This window comes from Mya arenaria, chromosome 1, assembly GCF_026914265.1.
Source record: "Mya arenaria isolate MELC-2E11 chromosome 1, ASM2691426v1".
Taxonomy (NCBI): domain Eukaryota; kingdom Metazoa; phylum Mollusca; class Bivalvia; order Myida; family Myidae; genus Mya; species Mya arenaria.
Genome location: NC_069122.1, coordinates 41,214,932 through 41,242,124, shown reverse-complemented (window position 1 = coordinate 41,242,124; position 27,193 = coordinate 41,214,932). Strand labels below are relative to the sequence as shown.

The window sequence follows — 27,193 nt, the reverse complement described above, 5'->3', positions numbered from 1 at the left end:
AGATCACAGTAAATCTTTTAACGCTCACCAATCATTTAATACTTTTACGTTTTCAAATATTAAATACGCGGTTTCAATCTTGTTATCAGTAATTAATATTTTCCATAAATGCATTATTGAGTAAGAAGTTAAAGGTCTATCACTCCAGATTTATGTTTATTATACATGTGTATGTATTGATTTTAAATACGAGTGTCACTTTAAATCTTCACAGGTGCATGAGGTGTAGATACAAAGAATGTGGACTTCAAAAAACAAATCATGGTCACGGTATGATGCAAAATCAAAGTTAATGCATTAAAGAATACAAAAAGGAATATTTCGTGGGAGTGTCGATCACAAACTAAACAAAGACCAAACCAAAATCTAGAGTTCAGTGTAACGCAAAAATGCTCCAAGCGCTTAGGGAAGATATACCATTTTCAAAAAAATTGCAGATCAGAGTGCATGTTATTGATAATTGTAATTGCGCAAATGGTGGAACTGATGGATTTAACATTGATATGGTAAGCGATTGGTTATGCCAATCCCTGAACCGTGCCCTGAACCGAGCCCTTAGCCCTGAACCGTGCCCTTGGTTGTGCACAGGCCCATCTAGAACAATGACTTTTACTCAGGCAGTGTAGTTAATGTTAAAACATCTACAAATCTTTACATGCGCCCCTCCCTTAGAATCGAACGAATATGGCATAACTTGTTTGCATGCGGATTAGGGGTTACTCCCTCAAGGAAATGTTAACCATTTGTAGTCGGAAATGGTGCATTTAAAGGGTATTTTATTACGTGTTTTTTCCTCCCATCTTGATATAAAAAGTGAACTTGGACGATTTTAGAGGGGGGCGCGACGGTTGCACCCCCCTCTAAATACGCAAGTGCATTGTAGCGTTTTAAGAATGTCATATAATTTCGTAATCTAATAGATATGGAAGATCGTTGTTTGGAGTGACATCTCCTATATATAAATCTGAAGAAAAAATTGCTTTTAAGACCTCATGTCACTTAACTTTACAGGTCAAATGACACTAAAGGTTATGTGAGGTAGACTTAATTGTCTCACCAACAAGCACCTACATCGACATATAGAGTAATTATCTGAACTTTCTTGTAATGATTGCATATCATATTTCTTTCAACATTTTCAAGTGTTTTGAATTGTAATTAGTCTAACCCTTAATCATTGCTTTATAATGTTTATCAAAGTGTAATGGAAGATAGATGTTCTATATCTAATACTTTAAAACATGCTACATGTGTCAGGCGCGTAGGAAGGACATTGACATTGGGGCTGCGGAAGCGGTGAGATTTTTTTTTTAATTTTAAGCATTGAAAGACTCGATTTCCAGTGAGTTCAGGTTCTATTTTCATGATTTATCTAAACATTTTTTCGGTTATAAGAATGAGCAACAGCGACATGTTAATTATTGCCCAATCTTAAATTATTATAAACGCTGGTATTTATTTACTTTTAAATATTCATATTTGCGCAGTCTCACAATGTATGTTAAATAACAAAATAGCGCTATTATCCTCATCATAGTGAAGCCACGAGTGACTTTGGAACCATTGCGAGTTGAAGTTCAGTTTTTTTAGTGCCAAAAGATCTCTTTGAATATATAAACTTTTAGGCAGATTTGGAACGTCCATTTTAAAGTGAAACTTTAATGTGACGAGTTTCAACAAATACATATTGCTGGCTATTTAATGACAATTCTATTCTAACGAGTAATTGCAATTATTATAATCTCTACAGTCAAAAACGATACAAATAATTACTGTTTTATTGCCTATTCTTCCACTTACCCGTCTTTAATAATCTGCCGCTTGTTTTCACGCCAGAGTGAACACGCATATGAGCTACATGGTCACAGGTTTAATTATGACATGGTGACCTGTTTATTGAATATCCATATGCGCGTAGCATTATTTAAAATACGAGTAACAAACATTCGCGGCCCCATTGCCGTTACTAGTTAGAATATTGGGCCCGCGGGCGCGGACCCAGCTCCTACGCGCCTGTGTGTGTAAAATGTTATCATTCGTTTATAACATATGACAGTCAGCCTGTGTGAGTCCGCTTGGTATATCACAGGAGATAACGACATGTATGTAAATGTGACTAACATGCATTATCAGACAACTACAGCAAAATTAATAGCCCCACCTCATCTCATAAGCCTAAATGTACATGTAGGTCGGTAACACTAATCAGGTTTTTAAAATTAAAGGTGACTATTATAAAAAACAACACCAGTTAGCTTGTAAACTCTCTGGCTGATATTTAACTAGTTCTAGTTACAACAACAATTAGTTGTCAACATAATATGTCGTCCAATAAATCGGCACTAACGCACTAACCATTTAGTTTTGTAAGTAAAGTAAAGTAAGTATACTAACAACGTTCAACCATTACTAACTAACGAATATTGATTTTTTGTGACGCTCCCATGAAAAAACACCCAGCTCGGGCAGAGCAAATAAAATTGTTAATAACTTATATTCTTTAGCAAACTTACACTCACACAGCTTCGAGTGAACGAACAGTAAAATACACTTAAAACGAACATTATAAAAGTGTAAATAAATCGGAATATTTACCCATTCCATTAGTCCAGTTGTAACGGATTTTAAATATGAATTATAAATGACAACTCGACTATTCCCCTTCAACACCAAAACTGAATGCCCAAACAATAATGGGTGCGGAATGAATTAAATAAGGTATTACTTCATACTATATTGGGATTCCATCTGATATTACCCCCGTAATATTTCATACTCTTACGTGTTTGTTTGTTTTATTAATAATAGTTTAAAATGCAACTCGCGGGTTTACTACAGAACGACGTTTATAACTTAATATTGAAAAAGAATGCGATGCGGTAAGCCCTCTTATCGCCAAGGACACGGAAGTTCATACCAAAGGCGGTTTAAAAACACACTTGCATTATATATAGTTTATTTATATTAAGACGTGTACCAAGTACGTCTTCTATTCAACCACATATATAAACATGAACAATGTGGGTGAACAGTTAATACAAAATATGAAATGGTTGTAATTGCATATACATGTACATGTAAGTAATATGATCAAATTGGATGAGTATGAACATAAACCACATTCAACTTTCACATTCAATTTTGTCTGCCTCGATTAAAAATCGTCTTTAACATAAAACTATAATTGTATATTTTCTTGTTATTTTGTTTCCATATTTTAGTGTTTATGTTTATCGACGTTGTCTTCATATACATAATTTGTATCACAGTCAGAAATCTTTGCAAATCAGACGACTGAAAACATGCATAAAAATGATCATGTTATTGACCATGAAATCTGAACCGATTTTGATAACTAGAATTCAGCGAATTGAATACGTCACCCCCTTGGCACGCCCATCTTTATGAATTGAAAAGAATGAAACATTTATGAATTGTGAGACAGATTGATGAAACAAGAGCGATATGTTTCACTTCTGGAAGTTGTTGAAGTTAGTTCAAACATGTAATGCAATATAAGTTAAGCAGGTCAAATTAGAAAAATAAAAAAATTCAAGGCAAGGGCAGTAACTCAAAATTGAATGTTGCAATCTGGCAGGATACCAAATTTGCGGGAAAAAGTGTATGCTACTGTTTTGTAAATATTGGATAAAAATGGTTGATATAGGGAGCGTATCAGATAAATGAGGTAAATGTATGACAATAAAGGGCTAGCACCTACTAGAAGGGTAATATTTTTTTATTGAAATAAGTTGAGATATTGTGCATGATCACAGGTTGGTAAAAACTTTATGTAAGAAAGTGGACAAATTGAATTTGGTCAGGTATTCAGAAATCAACGGTCATACAACTTGCGTGAAGATTACGATCTGAATTTTGATCGAACTTGTTTGAGATAGTATGCCGTCGTATATATACACACAAACTAGCTGAAACAACATTACACTTGGTGTTGTCCGGTTAGCGCAGTGGTTAGCGCACTCGCTTCTCACCAAGGCGACCCGGGTTCGATTCCCGGCCCGGGCGCATGTGAGTTTGGTTAGTGGTCACCAAGCCGGACAAGTGGCTTTCCTCCGGGTTCTCCGATTTCCCCCACAACACAAGACCACACTCTCGCGCAACGTTGTGCCAACGAGAGTGACTTAGTATAAGCTATCATAGCTTATTTCACAATCGTTGTAAAATATATAATGGTTAGAGTAACATTACACTTACCAGTAAAGGATTGAGAAGAAAGCCAAAGGCTTATAAGGAACCCCTTTATTTATTTAAGATATGATACCAGGTGAGCAGTAAAAGTCCGGAAAAGGTGATTATTTTTTAAATATCACACCCCCAGATGTTATCTGGATGTTTATCGAAATTGTCCGAGACATATGCACAAAAACATTTCAACCAAGTTTATTGAAGATTGGATACTAAAGTGCTCAACCGAATAAAGTAAATTTGTTCCGTGTTTGACAATACAAGGGCCATAACCACAGCCAATAACTAGAGTCAATATTGAGATATGGCTATTAATTGAACGCAGCCAGGCAGTGGTACCAATACACAATGGAACCAAGTTTGCTAAATATTGGATTATAAATGCTCAAGTAAGATGGCGTACATGAAAGTATGCCACCAAGTAAGCGGACGACGACGCCGAAAATGATCCCTTGGTGTTTGTCATGCTACACAGGCGACATAATATGCGCACACTCATGCAATACTACTACTACTACTAATAATAATAATAATGAAAATAATGATAATGATAATAAAAGCAATAAACCATTGCCTCAAGGAATGCATTTTTCACTCTTAGCGTTTGCTGTTATTACAAAGGTAATAATGGTACTCAAGGACGATATTAATGGTGACTAGTTTTCAAACTCAGCATCCACAATCCCTTACGCAGTTTTCTCCCCTGACAAACAGGGCAGTTTGCAACTCCGATGGAAGAAAGAGTTTATGATGAACCAGGGCGCAATCGTGTACCGGATATACGATAATGATTGTCTTCACTCTTCATACACATCTATTTGAAGAAGGCACCGAAATCCATACACTATTTCTTCTTTCAACAATATTAAAACTATCACTCATAATTGTGTACAAGTTTATACGCATCATTTCAGATCTGAACTTCGTCCATCACTTCGCCGTCTACCCCTGTACAGTATCGCTTCCGTCAGGCCGAGGCAAGTGTTTTCGGTTATTTAGCTGGCGTTGGTTCTGCCGGAAGTCAGGCAGCGTGGTCCACATTTCGTGGACATCCCAGATGTCGCGCGGCTGTTGGGAGCTGTACGCCAGTGCCTCCGTGTTCCACACCCCGACTCCCCGCAGCCCAGCGTCAATCGCGTACTGATATTTCACTTTAAGACTTTTCGGGTCGTCGTAACGGACCTGAAGGGAGCGACCGTTCATCTACGGAAATAAAAAGAAATATTTAACCCAACTTGAAACCAGTATTACGCCAACGTCCGTCTTATTTCAATTGAATAAGGTTTGAGTTTTAGTCAGGCTGCTGCCACTAAATCTAGTCACAGAGACCTGAAAGTATGATGCAGATCCCAAGAGCTGCTCCTGGCTTACTTTAAATGTCAGTTATATAACCCTAGTGGATTTTTAGCTTTCAAAATAATTATGTTGAAATATCGTCGACAAACATGACTAGCAGTTGTATTGTTGCATTGTGTCCCACGACGTGGAAGCCCATAAAATGTTGTATTTCTTTATTTTCTTAGGGTCAAGACAGATTTACCCAACTGAGACCACAGGCAACTATTTAAAGTAAGCCAGGGCAGCTGTTGGGATCTGCATCATACTTTCAAGTCTCTGTGGATCAAGAACTACTGGATGCAATCTAAAGGGCAGGCAATGACAAAACTTCCCCTTTCTGCATACACACTAATTCAGCGCCTCGGACCAAACGCCAACACTCGTCCGTGTTTTAGTCGCAACAAGGGGAATAACTCGATAATTATTAAAACCAGAGTTGTAGCCCTGCTGGACGTTTGGTCTCTGGCAACATTTGTACCAAGTTTCATTTGAATGATGTAATTGTAATAGCCAATGACGACAAAGACGATACTGAAATGAACACAGCCTCACACGATAGTTAAAGTATGGTGTCTGTGACTCCTCGTCCCAGAGTCTTCCGGAGGTGGACGACTCGAGCAGACTGGAAATGGTGTTGAAATTGATCTCATTTCCGGCCGCGTCGCTACAGTACACGCCCCGGAACGGGATGGCGCGGATGGAACATTCGTTTTCCTGGAATGAATTGTGTAGGACTAAATACTCCATGTCTAAAATCACGCTTCTTCCATTCAGGCCACGATAGTCTACCACCATCAGCGCAAGAGACGGGGGCCTTCTCCCACCCAAATAAGTAGAGTCAAATATTTGGCCATGCTGGTAATCTTTATCAAGACCATGGGCAAAGATAAAAAAGAACACGTATGTAAAATATCAAATTAAAACAAATTTATATACTATATTTTGTTTAGCTGAGGTGGGAGAAAATGCGTCAACCATGAGGTAGAATGGGTTTTCGTATAAGTTCATCCCAACTCGTGAACAGGATGTTTTGCCGAAACTCGGTAAACCTTGTTTCTGCAAAACACGCTACGCTCGGGTTAGGATGTACCTATCTTACACGTGGGCCCATGGAACATACTATTAAATAATCTTATCGACACACGTATCAGAGTAGAACATCTAAAGACTGTTTTGGTCTATTTAGGCAATGTTTATTTGATTGTATATGGCTCGAAGAGTTTGAACAGTCGTCAAGAATACGCCATCATTAAATGGGAACTATAGAACTATACCACAACCACCGGCTGTATACATCTAAACTCGTATCTGTATTGGTCAATTTAGGCATTGCTTATTTTATTGTATAATGCGTGACGATATATTAAGAACAACCCCGGCTGTATACATCTAAACTCGTATCTGTATTGTATAATGCGGGACGATATATTAAGAACAACCCCGGCTGTATACATCTAAACTCGTATCTGTATTGTATAATGCGGGACGATATATTAAGAACAACACTGGCTGTATACATCTAAACTCGTATCTGTATTGTATAATGCGGGACGATATATTAAGAACAACACTGGCTGTATACATCTAAACTCGTATCTGTATTGTATAATGCGGGACGATATATTAAGAACAACCCCGGCTGTATACATCTAAACTCGTATCTGTATTGTATAATGCGGGACGATATATTAAGAACAACACTGGCTGTATACATCTAAACTCGTATCTGTATTGTATAACGCGGGACGATATATTAAGAACAACCCCGGCTGTATACATCTAAACTCGTATCTGTATTGTATAATTCGGGACGATATATTAAGAACAACCCCGGCTGTATACATCTAAACTCGTATCTGTATTGTATAATGCGGGACGATATATTAAGAACAACACTGGCTGTATACATCTAAACTCGTATCTGTATTGTATAATGCGGGACGATATATTAAGAACAACACTGGCTGTATACATCTAAACTCGTATCTGTATTGTATAATGCGTGACGATATATTAAGAACAACACTGGCTGTATACATCTAAACTCGTATCTGTATTGTATAATGCGGGACGATATATTAAGAACAACCCTGGCTGTATACATCTAAACTCGTATCTGTATTGTATAATGCGGGACGATATATTAACACCGGCTGTATACATCTAAACTCGTATCTGTATTGTATAATGCGGGACGATATACTAACACCGGCTGTATACATCTAAACTCGTATCTGTATTGTATAATGCGTGACGATATATTAAGAACAACCCCGGCTGTATACATCTAAACTCGTATCTGTATTGTATAATGCGGGACGATATATTAAGAACAACCCTGGCTGTATACATCTAAACTTGTATCTGTATTGTATAATGCGGGACGATATATTAAGAACAACCCTGGCTGTATACATCTAAACTCGTATCTGTATTGTATAATGCGGGACGATATATTAAGAACAACCCTGGCTGTATACATCTAAACTCGTATCTGTATTGTATAATGCGGGACGATATATTAAGAACAACACTGGCTGTATACATCTAAACTCGTATCTGTATTGTATAATGCGGGACGATATATTAACACCGGCTGTATACATCTAAACTCGTATCTGTATTGTATAATGCGGGACGATATATTAACACTGGCTGTATACATCTAAACTCGTATCTGTATTGTATAATGCGGGACGATATATTAACACTGGCTGTATACATCTAAACTCGTATCTGTATTGTATAATGCGGGACGATATATTAACACTGGCTGTATACATCTAAACTCGTATCTGTATTGTATAATGCGTGACGATATATTAAGAACAACACCGGCTGTATACATCTAAACTCGTATCTGTATTGTATAATGCGGGACGATATATTAACACCGGCTGTATACATCTAAACTCGTATCTGTATTGTATAATGCGGGACGATATATTAAGAACAACCCCGGCTGTATACATCTAAACTCGTATCTGTATTGTATAATGCGGGACGATATATTAAGAACAACACTGGCTGTATACATCTAAACTCGTATCTGTATTGTATAATGCGGGACGATATATTAAGAACAACCCTGGCTGTATACTTTCATTACTTACCTTTGACAAGGCGAGGCAAGAGTAGTTGTAGCCGTACCAGGGCAGACCCAGAACTAGCCTGTCTGGGGAGATACTAGCATTCAGGTAGCTTTGTACACCTGCAAAAACACGTCATTCGTTATTTGTCGACATGAATTCATATATGTATATGCATTATGTTTAAAAAATATATTTTATAAGTCATAGAAATTTTATTTAGTTGATAAAGGTTCATGTGGGATGCGTTAAGAGTCCGCTTTCAAAAGCAACTCTGTTTTCGGGGATTATTCTTAAAAGACGAAGTTGAGTCAATTTGCGATCCCTAGCAAAGCTCGAAATAAATAAGCAACTATCCTTTGCCCCGTAACACAATACCATACCTTCCATGACTCGCGGAAAAGGGCTGTTAGGTCCAGCGACACACGGTCCCCGGATCTGGCTCTGCATGTCATACGCCATAATAAACAGGAAGTCGGCCGCCGCCGCCAGCCCCTGATTGTCATAGCTACGCTCATCCACGCCCTGGGCGCCCCAGGCCACGTCCACGGAAACCTATGGAAATTAATAATGTTAAGCTGTTAACTAGATTGTTTACTTTATATCGTTGGCCATCGAAAATGATGTTGGTAAAACAATCACCCGCAAATATATATACTTGGCGGGTCGGTCCAATAGAATGCACTCGCAAGTATGTATTCTTTGCGGGTCGATCCGAAATGCACTCGCAATTATATGTACTTGGCGGGTCTGTCCAAAAAATGCACTCGCAAGTATAATGTTTAAATCTAAACTTATGTATTTTACAACAATTGTGAAACAAGATATTACAACATTATATTAATCACTCTCGTTGGCACGATTTTACGCGAGAGTGTGGTCTTGTGTTGTGGGGGAAACCGGAGTACCCGGAGGAAACCCTTGTCCGGCTTGTCGGGATCCGAACCCGGGTCGCCTAGGTCAGAAGCGAGTGCGCTAACCACTAGGTCACATGTTCTATCCATGCCATCATGTGCCATTAGGGCCGATCGAGCTTTAAAAAAACCCACACACAAAAGTATGGGTTTCTATTCCCGGTAGAGTGTTCAAAATCAGAGAGTTATTCGAACCATTGATATGTGAATGTTTGATGTTGATATCAATCGCATAATGATATAAAGTTAAATTAAGACCCAAAGAAAGATTATCGTATGTTGATAAAGGTCTGCCCGCGTCCTATAATGGCTACATTACGACTTGACCCGTCACACCCCAAAGGTGAAGTTTTGAAGCCAAAGGTTTTTTATCCTCACCGGTTGATGGGATATTCGCCAAAGGAGTAATTTTATCGACTTATTGAAAAATTACTAAATTGTCTTTCAAGCGTCACAGACCCTAAAGAGGCAGAGTACCAGATTTGTTTAACAAGACTCGATTCTCATTGGTTCACAAATAATTGGCCCCCTTTACTTGATATATATATATATATTTTAACATTCCACCGAAAGTTAAAAATTGAGGTTTTGGGTGTGCACTCACATCGACCACTTATTAACATTCTGAAGCTCGTTAAAGATGCACTCTTACTCCCAGATAAGATTTACCACTATTAATAATATTGTTTTAATATTCCTAAAAGGATGAATAAATATTTAAAACAATTGTTCTTATGAAGGATACCGATTTGAATTTGAAAGAAATCAGTATAAAACACGGTACTTCTACCTTATGAGACTACAGGAGACTACAGTAAATCTTTTAGCGTTCACCAATCATTTAATATCATTGCGCTTTCTGCTATTAAATGCGAGGTTACAATCTTGTTATCAGTAAATAATATTTTCCGTAAATGCATTATTCAGTATGAAGTTAAAGGTTTATCAGTCAAAATTGATGTTTTGTTTTACATGTGTATGTATTGATTTTGAATAAGAGTGTCACTTTAAAAAATATACAATATTAAACTCAGAATAATGTTATTACGCCATAGAATTCAAAATAATTTGTCATAAAATAATAAAAAAGCACACGGTGGTCTATTATTTATGTTGTTTTTTTTTGCAATACTTTCACGTACTTGTGGTTGCAACGCGAATTAATTTCTACAAAAAGTAGTTTCTGTCAACACAATTTGTGAGCGAGTTTAATTACTTCTACCTGGTAATTAGTTTGAGTCTAATAATGCAGACAATAAACCATACTTCTTGTACAATTTGGACGACATTTAATGGTTAAAAAGCTTTTTGGAAACGAAAAATGACACTGTCCTTGAAATTTAATTACACAACCTCAACAAACAACAAAAACGTTTCACGTACTACGCAAATCGTACGTTTTTGTTCACAACCTCCTTTTCACATTTAATGAAATAGCGTTATGTTCAAATTAATCGTGCACGTTTATAAGTATCTATCATGTGTTCCCTGTACAGATAAAAAAAATACAACCCGAGGACACGCGCGTAAGCCGGTAACGGGGCTTGCCGAGTTATCGGCCACGCAGCGTGTAAGAGGGTCGATTTTTCAATCCGGACCGGAAAAACATGATTGATATTTTTTCTTGCATAATCTCAAATTATCAATTTGTGGAAAAATTGACGTAGAAAACGCACTTTTGTACATTTCACCAAAAGGCACGAGTGACGTTGTCGTTTACTGATGTCATAAAGCGCAGTATTTTTAATCACTATATTTACATGAATAGTTCCTCTAAAAATCGCCTTTTTACGATTACTTAATTTTATTTTTAATCAAAATTCTTGCAAACTTATACATTTGATTGCGCTTCATTGAAATGGCACAATAAACTTTTCATAAACCATTCAATAAAAGATATAAGAAGTGGCGCGTTGTGGCGCGTTGTGGCGCGTGACTCATCTTACATTAGGTGTAAGACGGGTTTTTTTCCAGCACTGGTCACATGACCGGAAACACACGTCCGGTGTGCAAGAATGTATATCAAACTTTCTTTGACCATCTGTAAAAGATTGTTCAATGCGTTCTGTGGCCCGTTTCTGCTTTTCTGTGGCATGTATCTCAAGCGCTCTTTTACAATCTGTTACATACTGTTCAATTCGTTGTACTGTCCTTTTTTCCAAAGACGTTATATTCTCTTTGAAACTTCTTCTCTCTTCTTCAATCGACAAAAGAATGCTGTTTTTAGTCCTTGTTAAATCTTGCTTTGCATCGTTAGAAATTCTCTCAAATGATCGCAACACTTCTTCCCGATCCTTCAGAAATTGTTGGCTTAGAGAGTGTATACTTTCTTTAGCGCGTTCTGTATCAATTTCATTTGCATGTAGTTTTCGTTCAATGTCGGTAAGTTTCTGTTCGAATTCATCATGTAACTTCTGGCAAATACTATAGTATACATTCCCATCTTTCAATGTCTTCAGCTAAAACAAATAAGTTTACCTTACATGTTGGGTTCAGTCTCTGTTTGTCAAACAGTCATTTATAATTTGTGTTTGTAAATGCACGCTATTTGATCAAAGACTAATGCACAGTGATGAATGCGTGCAAACGTAAGGAACATGAATGTTCATGACAGAATATAGGTTTTCTGTTAGTGCATTTACAAATACCAGATGTCAATGTCATATATACGTGCATGTACTATGTATGCTTGATGTATTGTTATTTCATCGTAAGATGTTTCTATTTTGTCAGACAATCCAAAACGTTGGAGTGTTGCGAAGCCCTAAAACAATTTAGTACCCGTAATTTATTAGATTAAAGATATAGTGTCTGAAAGATTACCTCGTCCAACTGTGTCCGTGCCTGTATCGCTTCTGGTCGAATCTTTAGCCCTGGCTCATTCAGTAGAGCGTACAGGTTATCTATGCATTCGGTTGTGTCCTGGTCAGTTAATGCGGCGGAAGAAATGTCCGGCATGTGCCGAATGTGGTTGACCACTTTTCGAGCCTGTAAATAGGACGCATACCATATTTATAGTTATTAAGCGCGATATATGAATAAACTCTTTACAAATATTGGAACACATGTCTGACATGTGTTGATTGTGGTCGAGTTTGTCATGATATAAGAAAAATATGCTTAAGTCCAGTAAGTCAGGGCGCTGTAACAAACGTCAAGCATGAGTGGAAGTTTTGACTACCTCTCAAGCCCCTCATGATATAAAATAATGATGTTGAAGTATTGTTATTTGGAGCACTTAAACAACTCTCCTCTATGTGCCAATTGTGTATGACCACTTTTTGAGCCTGTCACAATATAACATAATACTGTCGGTCTGGTTAATATGGACACTGGAGAAAACGTCCGGCATTGTGCCGAATATGATTGACAACATCTCAATGATGTTATGATATATGTCAAACAATTACAAGAGTGCCATTGCCCGATCCCCATTGCTGATTCACTTGTATGTAGTAGCTGTATATAATTAAGAGACATAACTATACAAGTATCAACATTAATACAGATTTATGGACCGTTTGTTTCATGTCATATGTGAACAAAGTTTTATGCTATTTTTGGACGGTTTTGAGCTTTGGCAAACTTAAAGATTGCTGGCATTAAATGACAATTATTATCATTATCATTATAATAATTATTTATATTATTATTGTTGTTATTTTTATTTTATACTTTGGGATTGATTGACCATGCTACATGTGAATATATAAATTGTGATATGTATAAAATGACTTGTGACATTTTTATGACCAAATTTAATGCTTTATAAATTGCGGGGAGGGCCATTTTCTAATGTTGTTATAACTTGTGGCCCAACCCAATTGTATAATTATTTCTTTCATGCTTTACGATGAAATATGGGGTTTTAACAGTGAAATAACAACAGTGAAAATATCAATTTAATATTTTCACTGCAAAATAAGGAGTGAAAATATCAACTTTTAGAATTACTTTTAAATTCCTTTGTTGTTACATGTACTTGCCTTGATCAAAACAGAACACTTGACTTCAGTAAATTATGTCATTTTTTTTTTTTAAATAATAAACAAATGTTTTATAAATTGAAATAAATATATAATTGGAAATTAACAACTTACCGGTTATCCCGTTTATCAAACATTTTACTGATCTTTGAAGCTGAATGTTCGAGCATTTGCTTTCATACCAAACAAATTACAGACAGAAACAACTGTTCGAACATAAATAAATTTTTATATCATCGTTCAAATGTATTTTGAACTGTTAACCGTTGTAGTACGTAAAATGAGCTTCCTGGAGAATTCACACAACAATTTGCAGATAGATCCGATATTTTTTACCCCACCCACACCTCAAAATGTGTCAACAAACTAGCGTGGTATTTACTCTTTATCTGGAAAACAAACATTTTAAAGCGTAACAGACTGGTCTCTGACAGTAAGATGACTTAATATTAACTTACTATAAAAACACGCGTACATGCAGTTTTAAACTAAGAAGAATGGTTAAAATCCAATGAGTATCCACATTTGTTTTGCTAACACATTTGACCTTCCAAATTTCCATTCTTTAAATAGCGGCGTAGTAATTTAGTTATGTATTCATGCCCATCTTAAAATAAAAAGTGTTTTCATTATTTTTTGGCACATATGTGCACTAATAATTATACTGATAGTTATTGGGCCGGAGACACGGGCGGACGGAAGGGCGGACGGACGGACGGACGGACGGACAGACGGACGGACGGTGCGATTTTAATATGCCCACCTTCGAGGGCATAAAAACAAATACAACTCCGAAAATAAGCATAAAAGAAACAGAAAATGTGTTAATTTCAGTGTAAGATCGTATTTAATTTCACTCGTGATCATAAAAAAACTATATTTTCACTCGTGGCTTCGCCACTCGTAAAAATATGTTTTGCTATGACACTCGTGAAATAAAATACGATCTTCCACTAAAATAAACAAATATCCTCTATATCATATGATGAAATGACTTATATGACGTGCGAATATTATATACAATAAAAATACGATTAAACTAATGCTTTATAAAATATGACGATAACCATGATAACGATGATCACTAAAAGACTATTACTAAAACATATTCACAAAACTTACCTTTTCACAAATAGTGCCCGTGATTTTTCCATGGAAATGCTTGCAGTTAATGATGAAGGCAGCGATGCCATTGAAATCCGTTTCTTCAATTGTGGTTTTGTCCTCGTACCCAGATGGCATGAACACCTTGGCGATCTCCCATGGTGAGTGAGCCCAGTTTTCCGTTTTTGTGTTTTTCAACGTAAGTGCACCTATGCCTTTTGTATGCCCATATGCATGCTCTTTGACCAGCTCATCTCGAAGAACGACATGATATGGGCACCTTGCGGTTCTTTTTTGTACATCTTTGAAAGAGCATGTGGTGCATGCTGGTACCTTTGCTTTGATCAATATGTCCCCATGCAACTGGGCGGCCTCCTCACTGACAATTGGCAAAAGGGCCTCTCTTGTGACGCACACAGCCCGCCACTGTTTAAGCCAGTTTCGCGATTCCGGCTTGTTGGTGTCTATGAGTTTTGACATACTGTTCTCATCTGGGCTACATCTGATCTTAAAGAAAGAAATTACAATAAAATACCAATATTTTCTGGACAAAGAGAGAAGGGTATAAATTGGGCACACATGATCCATAGCCACTAGACCACTTCCCAAATATGTCAGTCTCTGGCCCGTGTATTTGCGGAATCCAATTCTAGCAAGTGGGCAATTTTATTAATATTCTGCTTAAATTTGCCTAGAATGTTTTATATTCAAGATTTTTCAGGAATCGATTCAATCATGAATTCAAATCTTAGTGCAATATTCAATTACAAATGTGTATCAGTTTGAAATGATAATTTTGTGAATTTAAAATCTCGCATAACTTGACAAAAGCACATCATACAGAACAACTTCTATGTTTTAGCTTAATATAATGTCCTATCTTTAACCTGGCATGATCCATTTCAAACTTAATTTACATTTAATGAAGACAATCATGATAGCAAATTTATATCAAAAGCACAAAAATACCTTTGATTGGGTTCAAAATATGTTCTATCATTTCCTAAAAAAACATTCAAGTTGACGTATATCTGAAGGTGTCCTAGATATGAAACATATTAAATCATTATACAATATAAACCACAGGGACAAGCGTAGTTGTGAAAACACTCACAAACTTTACGAAAGCACAAATACACCTTTGATTGTGTTCAAAATATGCTCTATCATTTTCTAAGGAACTACTTTATTACTCAAATTGACTTATATCTGAACGTCTCCTAGATATGAAACATATTAAACATTATACAATGGAAACTACAAAGAAAAGCTTTATGTAATAACATTCACGAGCTTTCCGAAAGCACAACTACACCTTCTATTGTATTCAAAATAGTGCTGTATGATTTGACCTAAGAAACTGATTTGTTACTTAAATTGACTTATATCCGAACGTGTCTCAGATATTTAACATACTACAATGTAAACTAAAGGGACAGACTAGTTGTGAAAACATAAACAAACATCCAATATCCAATATATGATAACAATTAAGACATAACAGACAAATCATCCAGTTTGGTTCAAAGAAAGCTACTGGTCAAATCATAATCAAATAAGGAATTAATTGCGGGATTGATGTCATTATCGGCGTTCCTAATGACCAGTCCAATTGCGTTCATATCCCCGATAATGACATTAATCCCGCAAGTCATTACTTATATTTACACCAATAGCTCATTATTTCATTCAAGAATTGTTAAAAAGATACTTCAGTTCATTTAAGAAAACTTTTCAGTTATCCGTTCTTATCCATTCTGTAAACAGAACGACCCGACTGTAACCGAAAACATTTTATCAAATGACGTCACATTATAACGCGGGAAAAGATCAACCACTCGAGATCCCATTTAAACGTATACTTGACACACATGAGGCAAAAATACATTTAACATATAATAAATTAACACTTTCTAAATGTTTATTTATATATTTAAATTTTACGGGACCTGCTGAAACAATACAAACAATAACAAGATCAACAATGTTCATGTTTATTGTTATGCGATCAATTGCGATCCGAACATATCCGAATATGTTGCATTCATCGGATGATAACCACAATTGCCGAGAGGCAGATCATTTAAGTTGTAATGTATGCAATTTGTTTTGATAATTCCACAGTTTTCTTTTTTTTTTAGCTATTGAGGTACTATCATAATGCCAAACACTAGTTTCGCTGGCGGAGTTCAGCTAGTGTTATTTATCACAGTACCGTTAACGTTATTATTATCAACAACATCGATAATATGGCCATTAAAAATGTCCAATGCTCATTATGACGTATTCTACCCCGTTTACGAAAAACCATTATTCCTGTTATTAGCACTGAACCATACTTGACAACAACTAAACGATGTAAAAGATTCATAATTTTTAAGTTTAATACAATATATTATTGAGCATGAATCATTTTCATCAGCTGGTAGAACTACCCCGCATTTTCCGATAAAAAATCGCTTCTCTTGATGTTCCTTTAGTCGCGCAAAATTGCTTCTCTTGGTTCTGGCTCTTGGTTTTGATATAGAGAGTGGAGAAGTAACAGGAGCAAGTCAATCGACATATCTACTTCCGCGTCCGCGACAATTCAGTATAAAAAATGGATTTTTCGTCCAATGACATTGTTAATCACCAAGAAAAAAAAGTGAAACATATGGATTCAGATTAATCTTTCGAAGTATTCGTTCAAATGATGCTTGTAATCTACGAATATAAGAAAATAACGAATCAGTATTTTACAACCAAGTCAAACAGTTTCAAACACAGGCGTCTGGCTCATTGTTTGTGTCTAAAATGTTGATAAATATCATTTTAGGTACATATAATGAGATAAACAACACATCTGGAGATATTTAATGCCTATGATATACAATAAAGAAAGAGGGTATGTAACTCTTACTTACCGGGACCGAACTAGTTGCTAACCTGTTTTCCCTTCGTCTGAGGACATAACGTTAAAAATGCTTTAAGGTATCAGTTCATACAATCAACTTTACAATTCGCTGCTTCATTGCCAGGGGGGCGCAAAGCAATGAACAACCATATATAAAACCATTTACGACCATATACAACAGCGTTTACGACCATCTTCACCACCATAAACGACCATAATCAAATCAGTTACGACCATTTAAAACGCCATTTACAACCATATACAACACCAAATACAGCCATTTGCAAACACATATACGACCTTATAAAACATCAAATACAGTCATTTACAACATCAAATACAGTCATTTACAACAACATTTATGACCATATACAACATCAAATACAGCCATTTACAACAACATTTACGACCATATACAACATCAAATACAGCCATTTACAACAACATTTACGACCATATACAACATCAAATACAGCCATTTACAACAACATTTACGACCATATACAACATCAAATACAGCCATTAACAACAACATATACGAACATATACAACATCAAATAAAGCTATTAACAACAACAGATACGACCATATACAACATCAAATATAGCAATTTACAACAACATTCACGACCATATACAACATCAAATAAAGCCATTTACAACAATATATACGACGATATACAACATCAAATACAGCCAATAACAACAATATTTACGACCATATAAAACACCAAAAACAGCCATTTACAACAACATTTACGACCATACAACATCAAAAACAGCCATTAGCAACAACATTTACGACCATATACAACATCAAATATAGCCATTTACAACAACATATACGACCATATACAACATCAAATATAGCCATTAACAACAACATTTACGACCATATACAACATCAAATACAGCCATTAAAAACAACACATACGACCATATACAATGTCATATACGTCCATGTACAGAACTCTTAACGACCATATACAACATAAAATACCACCAAGACAACAACACATACGACCATATACAATGTCATATACGTCCATGTACAGAACTCTTAACAACCATATAAAACACAAAATACGACCAAGACAACAACAGATACGACCATATACACCACCATTTACGACCATATACTAACCATTTAAGACCATTTAAAGCACCATTTACGACCATATAAAACGCCATATAATACTCGAAGGAGATATATATGTAATGTTCCTAACCTCTAATGTCTCATTGTGTTCCTTATTTAACTTTCTTATATATTTTGTCAGCGGTCTAGAAACATTTTTGTATTGGTGTAAACTTTACCATTATTTGTAGATATAAATACTACTATTACTACTTAGTACTACTACTACTACTACCACTACCACTACCATTACCATTATTACTACTACCACTACTACTTCTTCCACTACCACTACCACTACCACTACCACGACCACTACCACTTCCACGACTACTACGACTACTACGACGACGACTACGACGACTACGACGACGACTACGAAGACGACGGCGACGGCTACGGCTACGGCTATGGCAACGGCTACGGCGACGACGAAGACCACTACCACTACCACTACTACCACTACTACTACTACTTACATGATTATGCTACCAGTGACACTACTACTGCTAATGCTTGATATACCTGCAGCTTCTATGCTGCTAAAATTGCTGTTGCTGCTGCACCTTCTGTTACAACTACTTCTGTTGATACTGCTGGTACAACTTCTGCCTCTAATATTCCATCTAAAACTGCTATTTTGCTGCTGCTGCTGCTACTTCTTCATTTGCTACTACTTCTGCTGCTTTTGCTGGTACTACAACTGCTCCAAATGCGGCTTATTTGTCGGCCTCTACTTCCCCTACTAAATCTGCGGCTGCTACTGCAACTCCTTCTACTTATATACCATTCAGTTTTGCTCATTAAAGCAATACAACTGGATAACTTATTTTCAATACATTTCATATAAACAGTTGTTAAAAACTGATAATTAAAGCACCACCATTTAAATAATAAATTATAACGGCTGTTATAAATTGTGCTTGGTTCACCGTTTATGTTCCATAGAAACATGTGAGGCCATCAAAACATTCAAATATGCACGGAAAATAAAATATTATGACACGAACAACAAACTTAAATGATTCACCTATATACATATATGATGTATACATGCTTGTGTATCTATGATACGCCGAAATCATATAAAATTTTGTCATAAGAAGCATGCAAATTTGCAAACACTCTTATCATTGTCTTACCAAAGGACAACAGCGTTACCAGGATTATAGTGTTATAGTGAGATACATCATGTTATACCGAGTTTTCGGTTTGATATAACTATCATGCTTTTTTGTATAATACATGTGTACCATCACACTATTACTCAACTCGTTTGTAACCAGCTTATTCAGAAACAAAAAGCAGGGCATACATTTGCATTAATGAAAGAGAAAAGATGTACTTGAAGTTAGCCGCCTAGCAGCCTAGCGGCGTAAAGTATGCGGCCTAGCGGCTTGAAGTTGGCGGTCTAGCGGCCTTATTTTTTCAAAGGAATTGTTTATGTGTTTTTATTATGAAAACAATGATTAATCAATAAATTTATTCATACATTAACATAGCGACCTTAAATTGTTTTCTATTCAGAGCATTTTTATATGCATTTTCTTCTAAAACAATGATAAATTTACTGTTTTATTTAAACAAATTATCAATCTTTAGTGTATATCTGCGTTTCCCCCAAACAAACGCATGAACAATTGCTTTGATATAAAGAAAAAAATAAGCCGCAAGGCCGCTAACTTTACGCCGTTAGGCCGCCAAGCCGCTAGGCCGCTAACTTTACGCCACTAGGCCGCTAGGCCGCTAAATTCACGTACATAAAAAACAGAATTAATGAAGAAATTACTTTTCAATTTTATTCATGAAAGGAAAACGTGATTTTCTCTCTATATTTTATTAATTACTATAACTTTCATTACGCAATTTTGGTATACATGTTATTTTTTGTGATTCTTAAAGGGTTTGATTACAGTATTCATTTCACTTATAAACGGAATTAAAAATACTCGTATATTTTGTTAAAAAGCGGGAAATAGCATTGCTTTGTCAATGGGTGGTACTCCGCACATCAATTATAACTCCATGTCAAAGATATTTTGTATACATTTTTATTTCTTGACTTAATTTCGTTTTCATTATCACAGTGTATGCAATGGTATGTGCTTATTGACGAACTGGAAACTACAAGGGTATGTTCAGAGTACTCATATGGTCAAGGAGTTGTTTTTATAATACCGAATTATACTGTCAAAAAAACAGAGCTTGAGGTTATAAACTAAGGTGAGGCTTACCTATATTTGGTCTACTCGGACCGCTTTTTCTGAAAAGATAAGTGTTTTGTCAGAATTTGGTAAAAAGTGACTTTGTAACAGCAATTTGGACCAAACAATGAAACATGATCCTGCTAAGTTTAGCTGTCTTTATCAGCATCGTTTTAAGGTCAAATTCTGGCCATGTGTATCATGACTTCAATAAAATAATACTTAACTGAGTCATCCTTCATTATTCCGATTTCCATCCAAAATGAATCACTAATAAGTTAAAGCAATATAATAGCTAATAGTATCAGATAGACTTGTTATATTGCATAATCAATGATTCAAATAATGATCCTTTAGTGCATGAGACGTTGACAAATGACTTCAAGCGTGATTACAATACATTAATTGGCAAAAATAAGATTAAAACTTCCGAAAATCGAGCCAAAGTGTTTATACCGGATGCACCACGCATCGGTTACTTCCCTTTACAAAAACACCTAAACTAGCGTAGGAAAATTATAATTGATTGTTTTTTAGCCTTTAAATATTTATTACCACACAATGGTTGGCAATTTAGATAAATGTACGGTCGCAGATTTTTTTTATTAATTATATTATATAAATCCGCGAAACGAAACATCAATTTGGTGTTTAATTTAAAACCTAAACGTCTTTTCGGTTATTGTATTTGTCATCTTAACATTATTATAGATTGTTTTGTTGAACTCATCCAGGACATATGCCAAAGGCTCGTTTACTGACTGATTAGTGAACTCGTTGATTAAATCGGTTTATTCTATGAGCACTCGTGACAAATCCTATATATTTAATAATTAAATAACATAAATAACATAACATTTATTCAGCATTAAATGACATATCATCCATAGCCAAAATGCAAAACATATGAAATAAATCATATGAAACAAATAATCGGTAACTCTCAGTAATAGAATACACCGGGAAATTCCACACAATCCCAACACCAGACATAAACGCTCGGAAAATGACTGACCTATTTGTTTTGAACAATTAAATGAAGACAGGAGGGGTTTTGTAAATACGGATAAAAACTGTGATATATTGCCATGTGTTTATGTTATTGTAATAACGATGAACTGTATATGTTCAAGTTAACAATCAATGTTCTGTTCTGTTCTATATATGAATAAACAAACTGCCAGTGTTGGTTTTTACAACAACAATTAATTCAAGTTCCCAGTACAATTGCTAAATTTAGCGTTTGAAATAAATAATTAATTGTATAAACAACTATCAATATTATCAGTTAAAAATTAACTGTCGAAAGAACCAGTTTCCGATCTTGTAAATAATAGAGACGAAAAGCGTTATAAAGATAAACGTTCTAAAATATCATCTTTTCTAACCTGTCAGGCGAACAAATCCATGCACTTTTTCATTTTGATGTCACTTCATTTACAACTAAAATGGTTTGAAACAAAATGTTTGAAATGATTTTATTAGGTTCATTAATTACAGCAAGTAGGCTATTCAATAAGTTATAAATATTGCATTTATTAAATAAAACCAAAGGAAAAAAACAGTATGATGACTCCTTCAAGATGTTAACTTGCTGATAACAAAATATAAGAAATTTTATGCCGTAAAAGGAAAGACAGATACATCGGACATCTTATTTATTGTATCGTTACTGCATAAGTTCAGTACGTGGATGTAGATGCCTTCGTTCAATGTATACACGATTTGTTCACCGGGTCGAACAATAATGACGAAACATTCTGGAAGGGAAACGTTTATCGCTTGTACTAAAACTTACAATCATGCACATGAAATAACACAATATTATCGGGGTTTCCCTTTCAGGGTTTTTTACGCAATGACTTGAGGCTTTTCTTATCTTACAAGTTTTGAGTGTTTAGTACTTTAGCCCATGCTGGAGCCCTGACATTGGGAAATGTATGACATATTTAAGTAGTTATGTAAACACAATCGTCCCATCGCCGATATCTTTCACTTTATGTATCACGGCCTCTAAACGCCAGCTCCACCACTTTATGGTGGTGCAATGAAAAAGAGCTGTCGACACTTCCGTGGTGGAGTTGTGCCCTATGTTAACATGAACAAGCGTGAGTATCATTTATATTTTATTTGATAATTTCATTTAGCGGACATATTTCGAAAATCGGAGAATGTGGTACCGTGTAAGAACACTTCTACTGCAGGCTGGTTACTATTTCGTTTCAATATTGTGCAAACTGTGGTGCCAGGAGCTTTTCTCCCGAATCGGACTTGTGCATATTTTGAGATCTGATTGCATAGCAAGTACATTTCGGTGCTTACACACGCACGCCTGCAAACATAATTGTTATATAAAGTACCTATGCCAGAACACAACAAAACTAATAAGCACTTCTTAAAAAGGAAAAATGCACATATTTATAAAAGTGGTGGCGCTGTTAGGCACCACCGTAAAGTGGTGGAGCTGGCGTTTAGAGGCCATGATGTATAGGTTATTGTTTATTTAGAGGTTTAAGGGAATTGTTTGTTTGAGCTTAGAGAATTTAATAAAGACCTCCAAATAAATGATAAATAGTATAATGCTTTAAATCATTTTTGTTACTGACAAGGACTTAATCTGAACATGTTTTTGCCCGTACCTAAATAAATATACGCGTAATAAGCTAACGCAATGTGAATACGTGTAGATAAAGTTTGTCATTTCAACATGTCTAGTTTTGGATGTATTGGTTTAGTCTATGTTTATAGAGCAGAAATATCGTGTCATTGAAATAGGCTTCGAATTGAAATTTACTCTTCCACATTTAATAGTGTATCGATTTGTTTGATTCTCAAGAATATATGTAAAGCGTGTCGTTCGTGTAAGATAGCCACGGTGGCGTTGTTGTCAAAATAAAAATATAATATTGAAAATCAACACGCTTAAAATATGGGGTATCTACTGTACAGCGTCATAACACAAGTGCTCATGCATTTGAAAATAAGACCTGTATACTATGTACAAACTATTCGCATCAATAAACTTCACCTGTGAAACGCATCTTCATTTCATTTCATAACGGATTATCTATTTCATGTTCCCGCAAATAAAGAAAGAAACCAGTTATTCTAGTTATAATTATCATCTATTGATGTTTTAATAGTTTCATTTCAGCAATGATGGGGTTTTAAAGATAATCATCCTGAAATATTTCTTTAAAATATATCTAAATATAAATATTTCCATTTCGATAAGACGAATAATCAAAATAAGAAATTCGAGATTCACGCACATATTGCTCTTGGTCTCAATACCATATAAACTCAAAATATGTTAAAAACAAGTTGGAGCAAAGTGTTTTAAATAATTATATCCGCTTCATATATGATATCAAGAAGGCTCTTCAAAAGAGGAAACATTGATGTTTTTTATCGAATCTGATTAAACACGATGTCATGCATATCTTGGGAAACGAATGGACAACTATTGGTCAATGATAACTTTATCATTTTATTTTGGCTTGAGTGAATTGATAACATTGTATCGTTTTCTTTCTACCCTAATAAGGTCTACATTTACAAATATTTAGTGAAAATACATTTAACATTATAAAACTTTTTTATAACTTTGTGTGTGCGGAAACAAACGCAGTGTGTTTAAATGCCAAAGAAACAATTTATAATCTACCTTGTCAACCTTAGTATTGATGCGTATTACCCATTATTCTATGGGGGTCATTATTTTGTTACACCAAGCAACCCTTGCACTGGCATAGCTCATCCTGAATACTTTTTGCGTAGATTAGATAAAAAAATAGAATGTGTCGAAAACCATTGCCGAAAAGAGGGGGTGGTCCTTCGTGACTGTCCGTCTTATTTCTGAAGCTTAATCACGAATATATAATTTTATATAGAAGCTGTTGAAAATGAAAAGCAATGACATTGCAAGCAGTGTAAATTTGTTAAGATATATCAACCCTAACAAATATTAAAGATTGTTTTTTAAATACTTTTAAAAACATTAACTTGGTAAGTATCAACATGTTTTGCCTTAAAAAGGACAGGAACCATGTGTAATAAAAACATAAATCGAACCCTGAGAAGTTTGTTATCATTCAACGTATAAGTAACTGATAGGACACACACTTCAGGACTCGTTTTATCTTAAAGAGTATTCGAATAATTTAGTTTTGATTCCCACGAGTGTGGGCCCAAACTGATTGCTTACCTGTTTTCCATTCGTCTGAGGCCATAACGCTCTTATTTCTTAAATGTATCCGTTCGTACAAACAACTTTTACCATTCACTGCTTCATTCCCGGCAGGACGCAACGCAATAAACGACCATATATAAAAGCATTTACGACCATATACAACAGCGTTTACGACCATCTATACCACCATAAACGACCATATATAAATCAGTTACGACCATTTAAAAAACCATTAACGACCATATACAACAGCGTTAATGACCATCTACACCACCATAAACGACCATATACGAATCAGTTACGATCATTTAAAACATCATTTACAACCATATAAAACAGCGTTTACGACCATCTACACCACCATAAACGACCATATACAAATCAGTTGCGACCATTTAAAACACCATTTACGACCATATACAACATCAAATACAGCCATTTACAAGAACATAAACGACCATATACAATGTCATATACGACCATATACAACGTCATATACGACCATATACAATGTCATATACGACCATATACAATGCAATATACGACCATAAACAATGTCATACACAATGTCATATGCGACCAAATACAATGTCATATACGACCATATACAATGTCATATACGACCATATACAACGTCATATACGACCATATACAATGTCATATACGACCATATACAATGCAATATACGACCATAAACAATGTCATACACAATGTCATATACGACCATATACAATGTCTTATACAACCATATACAATGTCTTATACAACCATATACAATGTCATATACGACCATATACAATGTCATATACGACCATATACAATGTCTTATACGACCATATACAATGTCTTATACAACCATATACAATGTCATATACGACCATATACAATGTCATATACGACCATATACAATGTCATATACGACCATATACAATGCAATATACGACCATAAACAATGTCATACACAATGTCATATACGACCATATACAATGTCTTATACAACCATATACAATGTCATACACAATGTCATATACGACCATATACAATGTCTTATACAACCATATACAGAACTCTTAACGACCGAATCCAAGAACAGATACCACCATATACACCACCATTTACGACCATATACCAACCATTTACGACTTTTGAAAGCACCATTTACGACCATATAAAACGCGTTATGAGTGAGTAAATCTGTCATGTTCCTTATCTCTCATGTCTCATCGTGTCCTTTATCTAACTTTCTTATATATTTTGTCAGCGGTCTTACGTAGAAACATTTTAGTTTTTGTAATGCACCAGTCAATTGTAACCACGCCCCCCCCCCCCCATGTCCATGGGGTATTCCGGGGATAACCGGGGAAATGGGACGTGTTTTTACCTTTTAGGTGGCCGCGCAGTGCCGGGTGAATGCGGTGGTTTTGTCTTCCCTTTAAATATAGCGTGGAATGGGCCTTACCTGGGGTCCCCAGGGTGCGGGGGCATTTGGTTGGGATTTTACCATCTGTTTGTCCCCGCAGGGCGGGGATTTTAGCCAGGGATGGCTGGACCGCAAGTCAAAGTCCCCGCTATACTCCGGACCTGGGGGGGGGGCGTGGTATACAATTGACTGGTGCATCATACCTTCTCAAAAACATGTGACAAATCATTTTTCTTACAAACTAAAGCTTGTTGATTAATTTGAAACATACTGTCTTTCATAAACGTTTCCTTATAATGGTTTCTATTTTGTAGGTGATCTTGAAAACGCCCCTTTTTTCGTTTGTTAACTTTAAAATCACATATGATGGTTTAATCGGTAAATGTGAGAATGTTTAATAATATTTTATGTTAAATAGAAATAAAAACAAACACTTACCTTCACAACAGTATGCTACATCTTTTTATATCACTTTGATTTTAAAAACAATATATAAATGTAGTTTCTGTTTCACCATTACTCGGCTGACATTGTACTAAATTCGAATCATGTGAACAAAGAGATAACATGAACGCACTTATTTAACACTTCAGTAGTCGAAGGTAGTTTATTTTTGGAAAACTGTTTTGTGAAACAGATAAAGCCGAGATTACGAAATTAATACAAATTCTACCTCATTTAGCCTAATACCACAGTTATTTTTACTGTAT

General features: G+C 35.6%; 2 protein-coding genes across 2 annotated transcripts in view; both read right to left on the bottom strand.

Annotated features, from left to right (window-relative positions):
* Positions 1-2,659, bottom strand: part of LOC128231516 (uncharacterized) — a 12,853-nt gene extending 10,194 nt beyond the window's left edge. Inside the window, exon 1 of the mRNA XM_052944458.1 lies at positions 2,596-2,659. The gene's annotated coding sequence lies outside the window, so the exon portion shown is untranslated. The remainder of the gene's footprint in view (positions 1-2,595) is intronic.
* A 280-nt stretch (positions 2,660-2,939) lies between these two features.
* LOC128227144 (uncharacterized) lies at positions 2,940-20,936 on the bottom strand. Its single transcript, XM_052937394.1, has 8 exons — positions 20,902-20,936; positions 14,656-15,144; positions 12,371-12,535; positions 11,494-12,006; positions 9,017-9,188; positions 8,658-8,755; positions 6,097-6,258; positions 2,940-5,409 (listed from the first exon to the last, which is right to left on the bottom strand). The coding sequence occupies exons 2-8, from the start codon at positions 15,115-15,117 to the stop codon at positions 5,149-5,151; spliced, it is 1,833 nt and encodes a 610-aa protein (XP_052793354.1). The 5' UTR covers positions 15,118-15,144; positions 20,902-20,936; the 3' UTR covers positions 2,940-5,148.
* Positions 20,937-27,193: the final 6,257 nt, after the last annotated feature.

What these genes read in the sequence shown, in the direction of transcription:
- LOC128227144 (XM_052937394.1), bottom strand. Translation starts at nt 15,117, where the DNA reads ATGTCAAAACTCATAGACACCAACAAGCCGGAATCGCGAAACTGGCTT. An exon ending in AAACCCGTCTTACACCTAAT is followed by an intron (nt 9,189 to 11,493) that starts GTAAGATGAGTC and finishes TAATTTCCATAG; the next exon opens with GTTTCCGTGGACGTGGCCTG. An exon ending in CACCATACTTTAACTATCGT is followed by an intron (nt 5,410 to 6,096) that starts GTGAGGCTGTGT and finishes TTATTTCCGTAG; the next exon opens with ATGAACGGTCGCTCCCTTCA.